The sequence below is a fragment of the Hirundo rustica genome, chromosome 4 (genome assembly GCF_015227805.2).
Source record: "Hirundo rustica isolate bHirRus1 chromosome 4, bHirRus1.pri.v3, whole genome shotgun sequence".
Classification (NCBI taxonomy): domain Eukaryota; kingdom Metazoa; phylum Chordata; class Aves; order Passeriformes; family Hirundinidae; genus Hirundo; species Hirundo rustica.
Window position 1 is genome coordinate 54,005,210 of NC_053453.1, and position 16,608 is coordinate 54,021,817.

A 16,608-nucleotide genomic window follows, 5' to 3' on the forward strand; every position below is an offset into this window, starting at 1 on the left:
GAGCCGGCGGTCAGCAGCAGATCAGTTTTAAATGTTCCTTCCAAAGGCGCACTGACACTTCTCATTGGTCAACTTGGCTGTCAATATCCCAGCCTGCTTTCTGATAGGTCCTTGTCCTCCTCCCCCCAACCCACTCTACGGTCAGGGCAGGGAAAAACATTTTACATTTCTCTATATCTAGACAACAAAATTGTGCTAACCCATGATAAGAATTTTTTGAGACCCAAGCAAATAAGCTAATAGTAATTTTATTGTAAACACAATATTTTTAACATATGAAATGAAATACTTATAGGAAGAAATAATATGTTTACTAATACAGACTTTATATTTCAAATAGAAATCAGATTTTATATTTCAAATAGAAATATGTTTATTTGGAAGTCAAGTCCACCTTCAGGTTGGAAACCAAAGCCTTTCCACTGATTACAGAGTAGCAGTTCTGGACAAATGCTCCTACCTTGCACCACTTTCTATACAGCAAAACTTAACTCTCATTATTTAAGGAAAAAACCAACCTAAGAATCAATCAACACATTAGGATGAAGTATGTAATGCATAAACCTAAAGAAAATCATATAGTACTTCAACACTTAGAAGAACCCTAGGAGTTACAGGCTAGTGCACCTTTCCAGCATCTCTTACCTGCCATTTTCTGTTATCTACCCCTCTCCCTCTCACTGAACTTTAGGAGCCCTTGGGTTTTCTTTCAGTAACATTTCTTCTTCCACATGGTTCTGTACAACTTGCTTCATGTATCCCAGTAATGTTTCCTTCTTATCCTTTGAATCCACCATGATATACTGCACATAAACATTAAGAAAGCTTTCCTGAATTTCAACAACTTTTTTTCTCATTTTTTATTTATGCTTTTATAACTGTCTGGGTTTTTTTCACCCTAGACAATACCTATTTCATGCCATAGTGGAAAGGCAGAGATGTAGAAAAGCAAGAAGTTCCTTGGTGACTTTTTGAGCTATTTTACAAGTGCACAGAAATTAAACAAAATTGCTTTTAAGGATAGAACTTTTCTTTCCAAGGTTTCCAAGCTTGTCTTCTTCTGATAGCATTTCAAGCTGTTAAGTCTGCATTTCCTGCCATGAGTTTTGCCAAGCAATCTGATGTAATTGCAAGATGATTGTGATGGATCATGAGGATAAACTGTTCATCATGGATGGGCCAAAAAGTTTGAAAAACACTAAAGGGGAATATTTGTGTTGTCTTTCATGCCAGATCTGTGAAGACCACCAAGAATGATGTTGAGCTACTTCAAGTTTTTTAACACATTGGACTAAAAGCTTGAAAATGGAACTGGTATTTATTTGTGCCTAGGTTTGAGGGTTAATTTTCACCAGATAGTTGCAACCTCTTTCAGTTACCTGTCTCTTTGGTATTCATTAATATTAACCCATTTAACAGATTTCTTTGATTCTTAAAGATTGCTGCCAGGAAAAGTAATCATCTGATTTCAGGTTTTTGAAAAGCTGAATGGCCTGTATTTTTTCCCTGTTCCATACATCCTTTTCCTTGCCTGTGATGGATTCGTCATCACATACAGGCTGCCCAAGTGCTGTGTCACCTTCAGAAAGTTTCTGGACTTGGTGATCTTCATGACTGTTAGCCATCTTCGCAATGGATTTTAGGCTGTGGAAGCAATAGTCACCAACCTGGCAGAGGAAAACTGGCTCAGTGCTGTCAGGGTTTAACACCACCAAGTTATCTTCTGACAAAGATTCCTTTCTAGGAATACCATTTTCCTGCTGTAAGACAAGCAAAGAAATCTTTGTGGGTTTTGAATGTTCGTGGAGACTTTCAGGCACAGTAAGATAGTCGCTAAATGTATCCAGGTGCGATTCAGGAGATGAGGTTGGTGCTTGGCCTGAAACTGGGATCATGACACCTGTTTCCCCCAGGGAAAACTCATGGCGAGAGTGGTCACTGAGAGGCTGAGGCTCCTGTGAGCCACAAGGTGATTCCTCAGCTGTGACAAGTGGAGGACGAGCGGACAGTAATGGGCTATCTGTGGCGATGTACTCCAAGGGGCACTGTTGAGGAGGCGTGGTATAGCTGAGAGCCACTGGAGAGTTCTGCTCCTCTGTTCCCTTGTTGGTGCCTTCCCCACAAGCTTGTGAAGCCTGTGAGACTTCTTCCTTGTCATTGAGGTGCTGCATCATTTCCTTCTGATCTGAGAGCATGTACTTTGGAGGAGCTGCTCCTGGCTGTTCTTGCCTCTGTGGGGCCTGCATATAGTCTTCCCTTGGAAGAGTCACATACTGAAGGGAAACTGATTTCTTGCTGAGTCCCATGGGGGCCATTTCCAGGGTCTGATGTATATTGGGGTGAGAGGACACCACTGGACTGTACAAGTATGGACCATTGAAAGCAAAGCAAGGGATTGCTGTGTGGGAAGCAATACTTGCATCAGCACTGTTTCTCCTTGAGATGGGAAAGGAATGACCAGCACTCATACTTGAGCAGGCAACTGGGGCGTGCTCTGACTCATTTAAAGCATGGTATGAGTTCTGTAGGTCCCGTGTAACAGGGGAAACATCTGTCTTCTTGGTCTGCCCTTCAATGCACTCTGCCAAAGTCTTCACCTGTCTGAATGTGGGAAAGTTAAAAGTTGCTCGTGAGAGAGGTTATTGTTTTAAATACAAAACATAAACCAATCTTAGTTGAAAATACACATAGCAACAGACATGCTTAGAAAAAAAATTCTTGCAGATGCAGTTACCTCTGTAGTAAAAAATTTAATTTCCTCCTCAAAAGCAACTTGCATAGGATTTTTAGTGACAGAACATTTGATTATATTCTGCCATGACACAGTGAGGTCTTAGAGACCATCCACTGTGTCAGTACCATGTGCTTTTCACTCACCTGTCCAGAACTTGAAGAAGGCTAGCATGCTCCATCTTCTCTGAAAGGCTGTATTTGTTGAAGTCCAGCTCATTGTTTGTTGGCCAGCTTCCCAAATGTCCTTTCTAAAAATGAAAAAAGCAGACAAGACCAAAGAGCAGCATCTCACTGGCAGTAGAAGCAGGAATTGTACATTCCTTGTGGACAATCAAAACAAATAGAGAGAGAGCCTATAGCACTTGGTTACAGGGATATAACTTCACAAATATAACTCAAAGGTATGTTCTCCTCTCCAGAAGATGTTTTTTTCAAAGCCATATTGCCTTACCACTGACATACAAGTACTCAGTGACCAGCTAGGAAAGATGCCCTCCTAAACTTGTTATTTGTGAGTAGAGGACTTAAGGGACTTGATAGCAGGTGGTTGTCTTGGCCACAGTGATCATGAAATGATTGAGTTTAAAATTTTCAGAGTAATGGGAAAAAAGAAAAAGGAACAGTAGAGTTGCTACTCTGAACTTCAAGAGAGCAAACTTCGAGCTGTTCAGGGAGGTGCTTTGCAGTATCCTCTAGGAACCTGCTTTTGAGAGTTGGTGAGTCCACAAATGCCAGGCAGGTTTTAAGAATCCCCTTTTTAAAAGCACAGGAGCCGGAAATTTTAAAGTACTGAAATTTTTTCTACATTGATTTTAAATCACAGTTGTACTGACAAACACAGCACAAAGAGGTCTGCTAAATATAAGAGCGCTATTCTGTTGAGTAGAACCAGAACTTCTCTGAAAAACAAGTAATAGATAAATGAAGATATCTTCATTGTGGACTAGGAAACAAGAAGAGTTCTTAAGAGTTCTTGGAAGTCCTAAAAAAAAAGAGAAATAATGAATCCTTGAAGGTACAGTTCCCTCTTACCCCCAGGTAGCTCTGGATCAGGATACTCTTGCTGGGGTTTGGAATCTTTTCCTCCCAAATTTTTTTCTTCCTGCAGCAAGAACACAGTTTTCAAGATTTGCTTCTCCACATGGCTGCTACCAGAAAAGGCTGCACCCCATACACTGTGCTGCGAGGCACGGCGAGGCACAGCCGAGGCACTGGCACAGCACCACCCAACCCTCTCCCTTGCACAGCCATGCACAAGGCTGCCCACCAAGGCCCATCTCCACACAGACCTCTCTCCTGAGGGACAAGAAGTGCCTTAGACTTTTTGCCACCTGCATGGACTGCTAAGTCTCCATGTTGCAATGCAAGCCTACCTGAGGAAATACTTGGAGCTGCAATAAGCAACTATCAGCAAAACGATGATGAGAGCTGGGAGTGTCACTGGGAGAACCACAGGCGGCAGAACTGAAACAAAGAAAAGAGAGAAAGGTATCCACATGCAGAATGACTCTTTCCTGCAACAGGTTTTTCAGTCTGGCTGCTATTCAGGGAATTTGATACGTGGAGGAACAGGATCATAGAGCCTTCAAACTTTTTGAATTTCCTCCAAAGTGGGACAGGCCAAATGTGACCTGAACAACATACTGACCAAGGGATTTCAGTATTTCCTTTACTGATATCAGAATTAAACATTTTAAGCTAATAAAAAGATGGCTATGAACGTTACTCCACCATGAACAGGCATCACTAAAGATATCTTAAGTCTGCCTGATTCTGCACAGTTCTGAGGAAATGGGGTCTCAGTGATTTTCTAAGAGCTCCCCCTGCTAACAGTCACAATAGCACACTAATTTCTTCCTGAATACACACATCAAAATTTGCCCACAGTATAACCACTACAACCTTCCTCAGGACAAGCCATGCAAGATCATATTACTTTGGGCAAAAGATTGTATGATAGCAGACATTCTGTCTCTAAGTCCATAAACACCAAAAACATGTAAAGATTTTATCTCCAGCAGACTCCACTGTGTGTTTTACACAAACTTATAGTCACTCTGCAAATATAGAAAAGCTGATAGGTTGTGTTCTATCTTCTTAAAGTATCAGGCTCTTTAGTCAGTAACAGCAGAATGGATGACTGGAGTCAGAAACTAATGATAATCTTTCAGGCAGGATGTCTTTGATCCATTCTCCACATGGAAAACTTTATAGGTAGTTGTACTTACCTTATGAAGGCAAGTAAAAAAGAAGATTAAAAGATCACTCACTTCCTTCCCTAACGTTGATATACTGCAAGGATGTAGGAAGGGCAGCTGCCTTGGTAAGTGATTCCAACTAGGCCATGGCTGCACCTCACTCCAACCCCAGCTGAGAGAGTGTGTTATACTAAAGAGCCATTTCCAGCCATTAACAGTCCACCAAAACCTGACAGAAGCAGCTACATCAAAAGTACCATTCTCAGTCTTCCAGGTGAACTCCTCACTCCATTCACTCCAAGGTCCCTCATATTCCACGGGGCTATTCACCCTTGCACGCATTTTCCCCCTATATTCTGTAGATGCTGCCAGCATCTGCAGGGTGAAGGTGAAGGAAGGTTCATCATTGCTGATATTTAACTCCTGGAGAGTCTGGGGAGAGGGGAGGAGAACAAATGACAGAGGTGAGAAGAACTGTCTTTCCATTTGACCAGCAAAGATATATCCATGACACTTGGACTTTGTAAGTTACCTTTTCATATCGGTTGTTTTCCCAGTACTTGACTTGGTATCTCTGTGTTATGAAGTTGTAATTCATACTGTGTTTTATCCACCTTAGTTCATACTCTTGATTCCCCGTTGCTGTTACTGACACGTTTGCAGGCGGCAGCACCTGAACTGGAACACACTGAATGTCTCAGAGAACTTACCTACCTACTGGTCCAGTGCTTTCTTTCCACATTGGGAATCATTTCCAGTGACTGAAAACAAGGTTGTTTTGTGCAATGTAAAATGGCTCAGCTTTTTAACACTTCTTAACTCTCTGCATCTTCATTTCCTAGTCAAATACCACAGTAGACCACTAAATAACAGAAAAGCCATACCTGTGAATACGAACAGCACTCTCTCTGTACAGAAAAGCAGCAAAACAATAGTTTTTTCTGTACTTGTCCAGCACATTTCCAGAAATTTTCAGTTCTCTTGGAGTGACCTACTGATACTTTCACCCACTGCAGGAACTTGCCTAGTTTTAGAGTTTGAAAAGTCACCCAAATACCTTGAGATACATGTGGGCAGAGATCGCCTACGTGGTACACCTCACTGTGCAAAGGTTTCCTACTTCATCCAGCGTTCCAGGGGCCATTGCACAAATCTACAAGAGCTCACTGGCTTCTTGAAAAATCACATAGTGCAACACTCCTACTCACCACAAACACCTCTCACCACAGTCCCCTGTCACCTGGGACACTCAGGAATGTGAATCACAGAGAAGTTAGCAGGGTAACAAATGCTCACTGAGAAGCTCCAGGTCACAACTTGGATTTTGCACAAGTTTCCATCACTGTCACATTCCTCAGATAACGAGTGCCACTGCGGAACTCCACACCTACACCCCAGAGCTCTGACCATCCCTTTCTTCATCAATGATTGTTTCTTCCATTTCCCACTCACTTTTCCTCATCACCAGTGTCCTCAGCCCCACTTGCTCAGACAGGCATCTCTCCAAGAAACAAGAAGGAGAAGCAAGAAACAACACAGAAACTCACTGTTTTTGTAGGCTTCTATCACCTTGTCCTCTGTCTTGGCCCGGACAGACACATGGTACTGGCTCTGGCTGCTGGAATTGCTAACAGGAATCTCGCAGCTCTGGACCACATATAGGGTGTGAGGCAAAGTCTTCTCTTGCACAGGAGAGCACTCCTCTTCTCTGAGGGGAAGAAAGAGGATAAATGGAAATCAGGGGAATAGGACAGGCAGAAGCCCCATGGGAGAGGCACAGACACACTGCCATGGGCAGAGCACATACTCTGATGCTGGGGTGGCCCTGAAGAACAAGCCAAAGAGGACAGAGGTGGTGATCACTTTTCTCACTTCCCAGCTGCATGTCAGGCGATCTCCACCATTGAAGAGGCAGCGAAGGTTCCTAGGCTGAAGGCCACCTTCAGAGAACACAAGTGCAAGGTTAGTGACAGGGAAGTTCTGGCTACTCAGTTTCCAGCCCTGCATGGCTCCACTCCATCCCATGCTACCTTCAGTGGTCTTCCACAACACCTCCATGCTCCACTTGCTGTACTTCCCGGAGAAGCCACTGGCCTGCCCTGGTCTGGCTCGCACACGGGCAACGTAGCTGCTCCCTGGGACAAGGTCCTTATGTCTGAGACTGCAATGTGTGGTATTGGGGAGCAAGAGCGAGACAGCTTCCTGTTGTTGGGGGAGAGGAGGGAGAGGAAGGGGCAGAGGAAATTGGGACATTGGGGAACAAAGAGGTGGAGGGAAGACAGGGAAAGAGTGAGAGGAGGAGTTGACAGCCAGGCTGCATCTCCAACAGTCCCACAAATTTGATGGTCCATGCACATGCTGCCATGCGGTGCTTCCTCACTGCCACACAAGAAGGGCTCCAGCATATGCTGCAGCACAACTCAGAAAGGGCAAGGCATAGCCACTGTCAGGCACAATCTCCTCCTCCTCAACAAGTAGCAAACTCCTGCAGCTTGCAAAGTCCAGACTGTCTTCAGCTACGGCTACACATGTTCATAGCACTGCTCAGCACAGAATAATGCGGGAATCTGGCCAAGATAATTCCCTTAAAATCTAAAGATCAGGCTGACAGGTACAGAACAGAAACATATGCATATCTAGAGAAATGATAGGATGATAGTCGTAAATGATAGTCCAATGGGTATGGACTCCTAAAAACTTAAAAAAAAAAAAAAATTTACTGTTTTCACCACATGAACCCACAGCCTGCTGTTGGAACGTGATTTAATTCAGTTTAAGAGGGATTCAACTCCAACTCAAATCCAAGTACAGTGGTTGGTGGTTTCTTTGAGTGGCGAAAAAGATCTTTGCATTCAGTTCAGCATTAAATTCAGGAAAAATGGTATTTCACTGGACAAGTCACTTGCTAACAGAAAGAGAGCCCTTTCCACCTGACTCAAAACAACACTGGTTGTATCTCTTCTTAGTCCCTGAGAATGGAAAGACCATTCATTTGCACAACTTTTACCACAGACTTTCAGCTGCCCAAAATGGTTCAGCCAGAACCAGGACAGCTCAGCTCCTCTGCTCTTACCTCCCAGGACTCCAGCTCCCGCTTGTAAGTGACTTCATAGTCCAGTGCATTGCCCAACTCTTGGCTTCCATTGCCTGTTTTCCAGGTCAGCAAGAAGTCTCCTGATGTCAGTGAGCTGACTGAGAGGTTTTGAGGTGGAAGGGGCTGAACTGGAAAGTGGAAGTGCAATGCATGAGAGGAGATAATGAGAAAATTACACAAAGAGGGGAAGAAAACATCTAGGTAAGCTTCCTCATTTCCAGAGTATCTTATCCCTGACAGACCAAGTACCTCCTGCTTCACTAGCTCCTGAGATGATACTAGGTCCGGCTGCTCTCAGAAACTTGCCTTCTCCTCTCCCTGTCCAACCCTCTCAATGTGGAATTCTTCGGCAGTTTTCAGAATGGAAGTGGAATTCACTTCCAGATGAACAGGAAATACATTCTCAAAAATCCTTGAAATTCATTGGGAAATGAGAATTCGGTATTTAAGCCTTACCATTTTGGAAAAGATCAACATCCAGTTCTGTCTGAAGCTCCTTTTTAGGTCTGAAGCTGTAAGTATCATCTACCCCTATTCCAAAATAGTCTGTAGTCTTGTGGCAGACCCAGTGCACATACACATCTGGAGTTTCATGTAAGTAATTTTCTGTCTGGCGTTTGCAAAACATCTCCTTGTTCTCCCTGTGTACAGAGAAAGTCATCTATAAGTGTAGAAGATGTGTCAACGAAGGATGTTGGGACAACAGGCTACTCTTCAAAATGCTGTTTATTGCATAGACAATGTTAAAGCAGTCCTGGGTCATGGGTGACAGAGCCAAGCCTAAAACTGCCAGCTACAGCTTATAGGCATGCCTGAAGCCACCATAGTTCTGGTTACAATGCATTATATAGGGTTTTTTTTGCCAAGCATTTTAATACATAATAACCAATCAGCATCATACACAATACCTTTACCATTACCTACAGCCTGTCATAACTACTATCTTAAGTTAGCATGTTACAGTTTAAGCTTAAAGTTTTTTCTCTGTTTTCTTGCAGTGGAAAATTCTTACTTGGTAAAAACATGGGTTTTGTTTGCCTATGCTTTTCCTGAGATTTATCTTTACTTAGTAAAAACATCTTTTTTTCTGTTTCTGGTCAACATATCCTTTGCTCTAGCCATAAAACCTCCTTCCAGCTCGACTTAACCTTCGCTTTTTTAGTTGTCTAGTAACTACTGGATCAGCAGTCCTTAATTTAAACATCTTTTATTCTTCTATATCAAAACTTGCTTCCATCTCTATTCTGCTCACAAGTTCCACACTCAGAGAGCCTTCTGCTAAGCATACATGTCTGTAGTTTCCCCCATGAGATTAGACTGCCGCCAATGGTAAAAGGAGAGTCTTGACTCTCTGGCTTCGGGTTGGATATTTCTGCTTTTATTCCTAACTCCTGCTCAGCTTTGGAGACCTCTCCCGATGGCTCGCCGATGCCAGAGAGCGCTGGCCCCTCGCCTGCCATGGCTTTTTCCCCCAGGGGGCAGGGCCCATAGGCGAGACCCAAAGGCACCACCCAGTCAGTGATAAGTGGGAGGAAACAGGATTAGGTTTGAGGGGGATGGGCACTGCTGGGCAGGGACAGATAGAAAAGTACATTACAAATCCGATGGAATATAAACCCAATTAATGCATTACAACACATATCTGTGAAACTTTCTTGTCAAACTTTCATCTTTCCCAGCATCTAAAGATCTGATCTGAAGACCTGTAGTTAGGGCAAAATTAAACACCCGAAACCAATTTCATCCCATCATGTTGTTATAATTCATGAAGGCACTTACATCCTCTTCTCACTGTTCCTATTAGTCCAGGTTTGCATCAGTTAATACGAGAAACATTTTTAACACCAGAATTTCGCCTCCCCATTTCAAAGTCATGCAGCAGAATGTTACAATACCAGTTCATTTTTGTTACTTTTTAGCCTAGCTTTATGCAATCTCATATTTTTAGGTGACAAATAGTATGATGAAAATGAATATAATGTAAAGACACCTTTTACTCAGAATTAAAGGCCGTAAAATTTCTGATGATCCTAAGCTTCTTGAAGGCTTTCATTTTGTAGTACCAGAAAAACACTTAGAAAAAGATTCTCAACCAAAATGTACTTCAGTGTCCTTAGTAGTTCTGTTCTGCCAAGGGATCTTAAGTATTCATTAAAGATTTCATCCACAATGTTAATCGTCCTCGCAGATGGCCTTTCTCCAGGCCAAGGAGCATCATGAAAATTAGAAACAATTTTTAAACTAGGCAGGAGATGATAATCTTTGTGTGGTTACAGTAGCCTAAGCTGCTGGAGAGGTGCGTTGCTTCTTATATACCCTGAGGAACTTTGTTTGTGCTTATGGCTTCATGCCCAGTATATTATCTTGTTCCAGCTCAGATGAGAAATCTTAAGTTGTGAATACTTAAGGCCAAATACTCTCTTCCAGGAGAGGATGGAGTCTTCTAGCCAACTATATGTCAGCAAGCATTATTCAGCACTATTGCTGTTTTTCTAAGTTGGGTATTAGCAAGGAAACCAGGGATATTGCTGAAGTATGGATTGCACACTGCAGAATGTGTGTAGCCTTAAGCAAAAGAGTCAGCCCAAGGGATGTGAAGCCCTGAAGTTATCTACTCACCAGCATTACGTTACAGTTTGGGGTTTAGTCAACTATTCTTAATCTGTGAGCTGATCCTGTTTAATTGTTGGCTATTTAGATTTCAGCTGTGTGACTGCCCTATTTGTTATTATTATGTTTAATACCTGCTTGTCTGGTTAGTTCCTCTCAGTTATGTTTCATTATCCACAGGCTTCATCATGTAACAATGTTTCAGAGAATCCTTCAAAAGTCCAAAGAGCTTTACATCGTCCTTTCCCAGAAGTGTTTAACTTCAAGGTCCTCCTGCAAAGTTCTTCCACTGTTTTCATCTGCTTATAGGTCTATTAATTCCCTCTTGTTTGCAATAAAATAAAGAGTTCTTCCTTTTCCCTTTTCTTCCTGTATCTTCAGATTCTAAATAATTTTCTCCTCAACTATCCATCTTTGTCTTCCTCTCTCTCTTAACTATTCCTCCATTTCTGTCCTTTCTTATCCTCACCAATGATTCAGTCTGGTGATTTGGTTCCCTTTTGAAAAGGAAACATATGTAACAGAGAGATACTGTCGTAAACACACTAGTATCTCTGGGAGAAAAACTTATGGCACAGATAGAGAACTTAGCAGTTCTCTCTATCTCATAAATATACAGTCTACACATATTTCTCAAAAGTTATCAAAACCACACTCTCAGTGATGCTCCCAAATGAGCAAAATGACGGGGGGAATGTCTCCTCCCTTTAGAGTTTACAAACAATACTTGTTCTGACAACTCCTTCTCCCCTAATGCTGATTATTAGCTGCCTATATACCCCATCTTATTTCATATCAATGATCCTACACCAAATTATGGAAAATAACTGTAATAGGGATTAAAAAATCTCCACTGGCATAGTCTATTCATTCCTCTCTTCCTGCGGCCTCAGAGCAGTCACAGCTTTTGCTTAATTCAAAAAGAGAGGTGGATATGTGTGGATGCTGAAAGCTGGTCAGAAGAGAAAGCCAGATAGACTCTCCCAGGCATTGCTCTGGAGGAGCTGTGGGAAAGCATTCCAAACAATTTCTAATCTTTACAATTTCTAATCTTTGCATCTGCTGCTTTTCCAACTTGTTTACTTGCGAAGATGTTTACAAAGAGGCGTTGTTTTGAATGACCAGTCACATCCAATTGTACCAAAACAGTGTATAAAAAAGAGTGTGTCTTTTAATAAACATTGATAAACACTCTCCAAGAAGATTTGGAGTCTTATATCATTATTCGCCATCCCAAATACATAATGATAGATATGCTTTCTAAAAACTTGACTGCTTCTCCCCAGGCTTCCAATTTATGGTCAGTTTCCCTCTCGACTTTTATCTAGCCCAGCATATTTCAGGTACTTACATTTTACTTACATATTATCTTTCTGGTAAAGAATCATACCAACGAGGTCATGAGCCTCTGAATGCTCCATCCATGTGCAAGTCACCTGCGAACTGTAGTCATTGTAGCACTTCAAGCTTTTCATTGGGATACTCTCTGGGAAAGGAATTCAGGCAAAAAAAAAAAAAAAAAAAAAAAGCAGTGATTAAAAATATAAATGGTGAGAGATAGCAGGAGGTACAGAATGGGTAAGGCACTGATAACAGTATTCTCCTCTTGGCACCAGAAAATCATAGACTCATAGAAATGTTTGGGTTGGAAGGAACCTTAGAGATCATGTAGTTCCAGCCCTCCTGCTATGAGCAGGGACACCTTCAACTGCACCGTTTAACTCAGATCTGGCTCTGAACATCTCCTGGGATGGGGCATGGCTCCATGAAAATATGTGCAGAGTTGTGACCATTCTGCACATCTCCACAATACAGAAGTGTCCAAACCAAGCTACAACTAACAACAATTAAGTGAAATCTTAGTGCCTGAACAGCATACAGTTCTAGCCAAGATAGCACTTTTCACACACTGAGTATTTCCAAAGATTGGTAGATACCATGGTCAGCAGACACATGGTGATCTTTTCCTTCTTATGTGTTGCTGTGTGAACTTCCTTGCTACTAACTTCCTAGTAAAGTTTATGCTAGAAAGGTCTATTTAAAAGTGACATGCTCTGGGAGTAGCCTTGTTATGACTCAGAAGAATGTCCAAACTAATTTATTGGAACTAGATTTATGATCCAGAGATGGCCAGACCTCTCATCAAGGATATTTTTTTTTTTAGGTTCACAACTGTGAAGCTGAAAAATGCAGACTGCCTCTGGCACTTGCACTATGAAACAAGCGGCTTTCTTATCCTTTCTTATTTTCTCTGAAGGTAATATCCATGCTGCACTACTGGTATATTGCACCTTCAGATGACAAAGATGTCAGTGTGCATACATGAGTGTGCTCTCTCAAATAATATTTCTTGAGGAGAGCTATAATCACCTGGTTTGAGGGGCTTTTTACAGGCAAAAACCCCATCAGAACAGAATGATGCTGTCTTAGCAGGCATAAGAGGGATCTTACATTGATCTGCTGAAAACCAGTACAAAGTAAGTTCTACTGCATTCCTTGCATAACCAGAAAATCGAGTATCCCACATAGAAAAGGATGGCCTGAATGTGGGGCTAAGGCTCAGAATGCCAAGAACACAGTCTGACCTACACAGTAATACATTTTCCCTCAGAGACCTCCAAGGAAAACATCCTGTAACTGATGCTCGACCAGGCAGCACAACTCCTCCAGCTACTGCAGACACGAGGCATCTGCATTAGAAAAGATAGATGTCCACGGGGCACAACCCCTGACAGCACTCTTCTTCTGCTGTCTTTCAGATGGCTATAGGGCTAGTCTTGTGGCAGGTGTGGTGTACTACCTATTGCCAGCTCTGTTAAATCAAACTACAGGGCAGGGGAGGACAGGGAAAGGACAGGGATAGGAGGGGAGGGGAGGGAAAAGGGAGGGGAGGACAGGGAAAAGAAGGGAAGGGAAGGGAAGGGAAGGGAAGGGAAGGGAAGGGAAGGGAAGGGAAGGGAAGGGAAGGGAAGGGAAGGGAAGGGAAGGGAAGGGAAGGGAAGGGAAGGGAAGGGAAGGGAAGGGAAGGGAAGGGAAGGGAAGGGAAGGGAAGGGAAGGGAAGGGAAGGGAAGGGAAGGGAAGGGAAGGGAAGGGAAGGGAAGGGAAGGGAAGGGAAGGAGAAATTAGCTCTCATTGTATAAGAAAGGAAACACAAGAAATGGATATGGCAGATGGTCCCTTTATCTGTCAGCTATTCCACAAGAAGAAAATCAGGTCATCTGGATTTTGCTCTTGGTAGCCCCCACCACACTGTCTTGTGTCTGGCCAAATGTCTCTACTCCTGTGCACTACCATCTGAATTATGCAGCCTTTCATTTTCATATGTTTTCACTAACTGTCAGGGTCTATTGCTCCTTTCCTTCACTCATTATCCAATCAGCTTGTTAATCTCATGCATTTATACAGTATTTCACGTGTCCATACCGCCAACATACAACTGATTTGGCTGCACATGTACCTGCTACATGCTGGTTTTGATCAGGATATCTGTTCTCTTACAGCTTAGAAAACAGAAGAAGGAAGCAGAACAGCAGCAGAAAATGAGGAAGAGCATTAGCTGAAAGGAGACACATAATGGAAGGATAAAAGAGAATATAAATTTGAATCTCACCTTGAATAGCTTGAACACGGAAGACCAAATACAGATCCAGCAGCACGATGAACATCTCTTTCATGTTTATATCGTCCTTGGCACAAAGGCTTGATCCTAACTCAGAATTTCAGAGTTTTCATTGCCCACTGGCTACTCTCTTGCCCTGCTTACTGTGGAGCTGTTTGTTTTCGTTTCACATAAAGAGAAGTAAAACTGAATAAGGGAACTTCTTTAAGATCACGTTGAAGTGTCATTCAGGAAGAACTTCTACCAAACATTTCTTGTAGGACAAAATCCACATCTTGTGTGTTGTTGCAATGCAAGCAAAGGATGAAGTAAATGTACTTTTCCAAGGAGGTGCAGGGATTCAGTCAACTGAATAGCAACAAGAAGAAATCCTAATTTTTTATGAGAAGTCATCCTTAAAATTAATTTCATTCTGCTTTTTATGCTTAAAGCCTACCTAAAGAACCACAACAGTGGGTAATTTCCACAAAAATATGATCTGAACCACACAGTTCCTAGGAGCTGTAATCCAACCAGCAATCCTGGTTGGATTTCTGTATTCATTTGCTTTGAGAATTTCCTTCAACGTACTACTTTTGTAGGTGCCCCCCAAACAAGTTGCAAATTGTAGACATAGTACCAAAGAAATTAATTTATTTTTTTCCTGGTGATTGTAGAGAGTGAAAGTAGATTGAGCAGTCCCAGGACCATGGACCACACTGTTCAATACTGGAATTTAAGTCCTTTTGGCCATCTCTCATTGCTGTCTCAAAATCATAATACACACACCTGCTGAAGTACACCACAGATCTGAGACTTTTTGTTACTTCAGAGGAGCATGGAAAAACTCCTTTTAAATTCCTATCGACTTATAGATTCCCAAATGCCACTTCCTTGGACTGAAAACAGCTGGCTGAGCCCTTGAATAATCGTTGCAGCTAAGGAATCCCTCAGTAACTCACAAGTCCTTGTATGAGAGCTGACTCTGCCATTCTGCTTCCCCCAGAAAGGAAGCCATTCCCTTACCTGGATCCAGGGGTGTCTGTGAGGGAGATGATTCAACCGATGGGTGACTCTCCCTGCCTAGCTTCCCCACCAGCACCAGAATCCTCTGATGCAGAAATCAGCAAACCCACACTTGCCTAGAACTGGATACAGAAGTATAAACCAACCACAGAATTTTCTTGGCAACTAAGTCTTCAAAATAACTGCTACATCTTTTGTGAACCTCAAATGCCACTTTCAGAGAAGCTGACACCCCCCCTTTCAAGGAAAGTCTCTGCAATTGCACAAAATAGGAAGTCTGTACTTCCTATTTTAGCCCCCAAAGCACGCACTTAGATGGGACTGTTAGGTTAACTGGGAAGGGAGGGAAAGGAAGTTTGTCATTGCCAATCTGTGTGTTAGCAATTACCAGATCATGAGACTTACGTATTTTAAGAAAGAGAAAGGACTGACTGCACCAGAAGTAAGAAAGATGAAGAAAGAGTTCTCTTCAGTGCTGTTTCTTGCTTGACTCTAGGCTAGACAGTCTTCATGGCAGGGATCCCTCTGGACTTTCATTTGTCCATCTATATTGGGGGACAGTGAACTACCTCTTTATTCTGAGTAATATTTCCAAGTGTTACCCATTTCAACAACAATTAATAATAAATTATAAGTACTATAGTACAGAGGAAACAAAAGAAAAATGGTGAGAATAGTTGATCTGAGGTTATCCTACATCCAAGGCAGCCTGGTCTTTCAATCCAACCATTAAACTTAGCCCAGTAGCCATCAAAAATAAACCCTAGGAAAGTTAGGTCGCCATAATGGGGAGACATGCTCAGGTTTGTGTTCTCAGGGATGGACTGTGTAGGCTCAGATGAGACCTTTGATACAGAATATAACTGCCAGAGTCTGTCTGTCCTGAAGCACTACTCCTCCTCTCAATCCCTATGCTACTGACCAAAACCACAGTTCGCACAGTTATTCTCTCATCAGAACTGCATCAAAAAACAAGGGGAAAAAAAAAAAAAAAAAAAAAAAAAAAAAAAAAAAAAAAAAAGCATGTGAATAAGGGAAACATGCAAAACAAGATCAAGAATATGGAGAATATCTGGGGAAAGTGTGTGTCAGAAGGTGTCCATATAAAACCTGCAGACAGTTAGGGGAATATGTAACTTGGCTGGGTGGGAAGAATTTATATTGCATTGCAGTTTAAAGACAGAGGGGGACCATCCTGCTTTGATTTTCAAAGGCCAGTGTGCTCATGTTCTTCCAGCACCCTTATAAGAGAGGACAGCTGCTTCCCAGCAGACATTTTCCCTCCCTTTCCTTTCTCATTGAAAATGTTCTTCCATTTTGAGAGAGATATGCTGAGTTGCTGGTTACA

General features: G+C 42.3%; 1 protein-coding gene across 2 annotated transcripts; it reads right to left on the reverse strand.

Moving 5' to 3' along the window:
* Positions 1-350: 350 nt before the first annotated feature.
* On the reverse strand, positions 351-15,389 carry CSF2RB (colony stimulating factor 2 receptor subunit beta). Of its 2 annotated transcripts, XM_040063326.2 has the most exons (14): positions 15,261-15,389; positions 14,247-14,603; positions 11,998-12,121; positions 8,482-8,666; positions 8,005-8,153; positions 6,962-7,133; positions 6,739-6,871; positions 6,479-6,639; positions 5,464-5,609; positions 5,189-5,363; positions 4,107-4,197; positions 3,766-3,835; positions 2,878-2,981; positions 351-2,601 (listed from the first exon to the last, which is right to left on the reverse strand). In XM_040063326.2, the coding sequence occupies exons 2-14, from the start codon at positions 14,308-14,310 to the stop codon at positions 1,413-1,415; spliced, it is 2,763 nt and encodes a 920-aa protein (XP_039919260.1). In that variant the 5' UTR covers positions 14,311-14,603; positions 15,261-15,389; the 3' UTR covers positions 351-1,412. The 2 variants fall into 2 exon arrangements, with proteins under 2 accessions (XP_039919260.1, XP_039919263.1); XM_040063329.2 differs by lacking the exons at positions 14,247-14,603; positions 15,261-15,389 and having other exon boundaries at positions 11,987-12,106.
* Positions 15,390-16,608: the final 1,219 nt, after the last annotated feature.

What these genes read in the sequence shown, in the direction of transcription:
- CSF2RB (XM_040063326.2), bottom strand. Translation starts at nt 14,310, where the DNA reads ATGAAAGAGATGTTCATCGTGCTGCTGGATCTGTATTTGGTCTTCCGT. An exon ending in GGGAGCTGGAGTCCTGGGAG is followed by an intron (nt 7,134 to 8,004) that starts GTAAGAGCAGAG and finishes CCCCAACAACAG; the next exon opens with GAAGCTGTCTCGCTCTTGCT. An exon ending in GTTGTGGAAGACCACTGAAG is followed by an intron (nt 6,872 to 6,961) that starts GTAGCATGGGAT and finishes TGTTCTCTGAAG; the next exon opens with GTGGCCTTCAGCCTAGGAAC.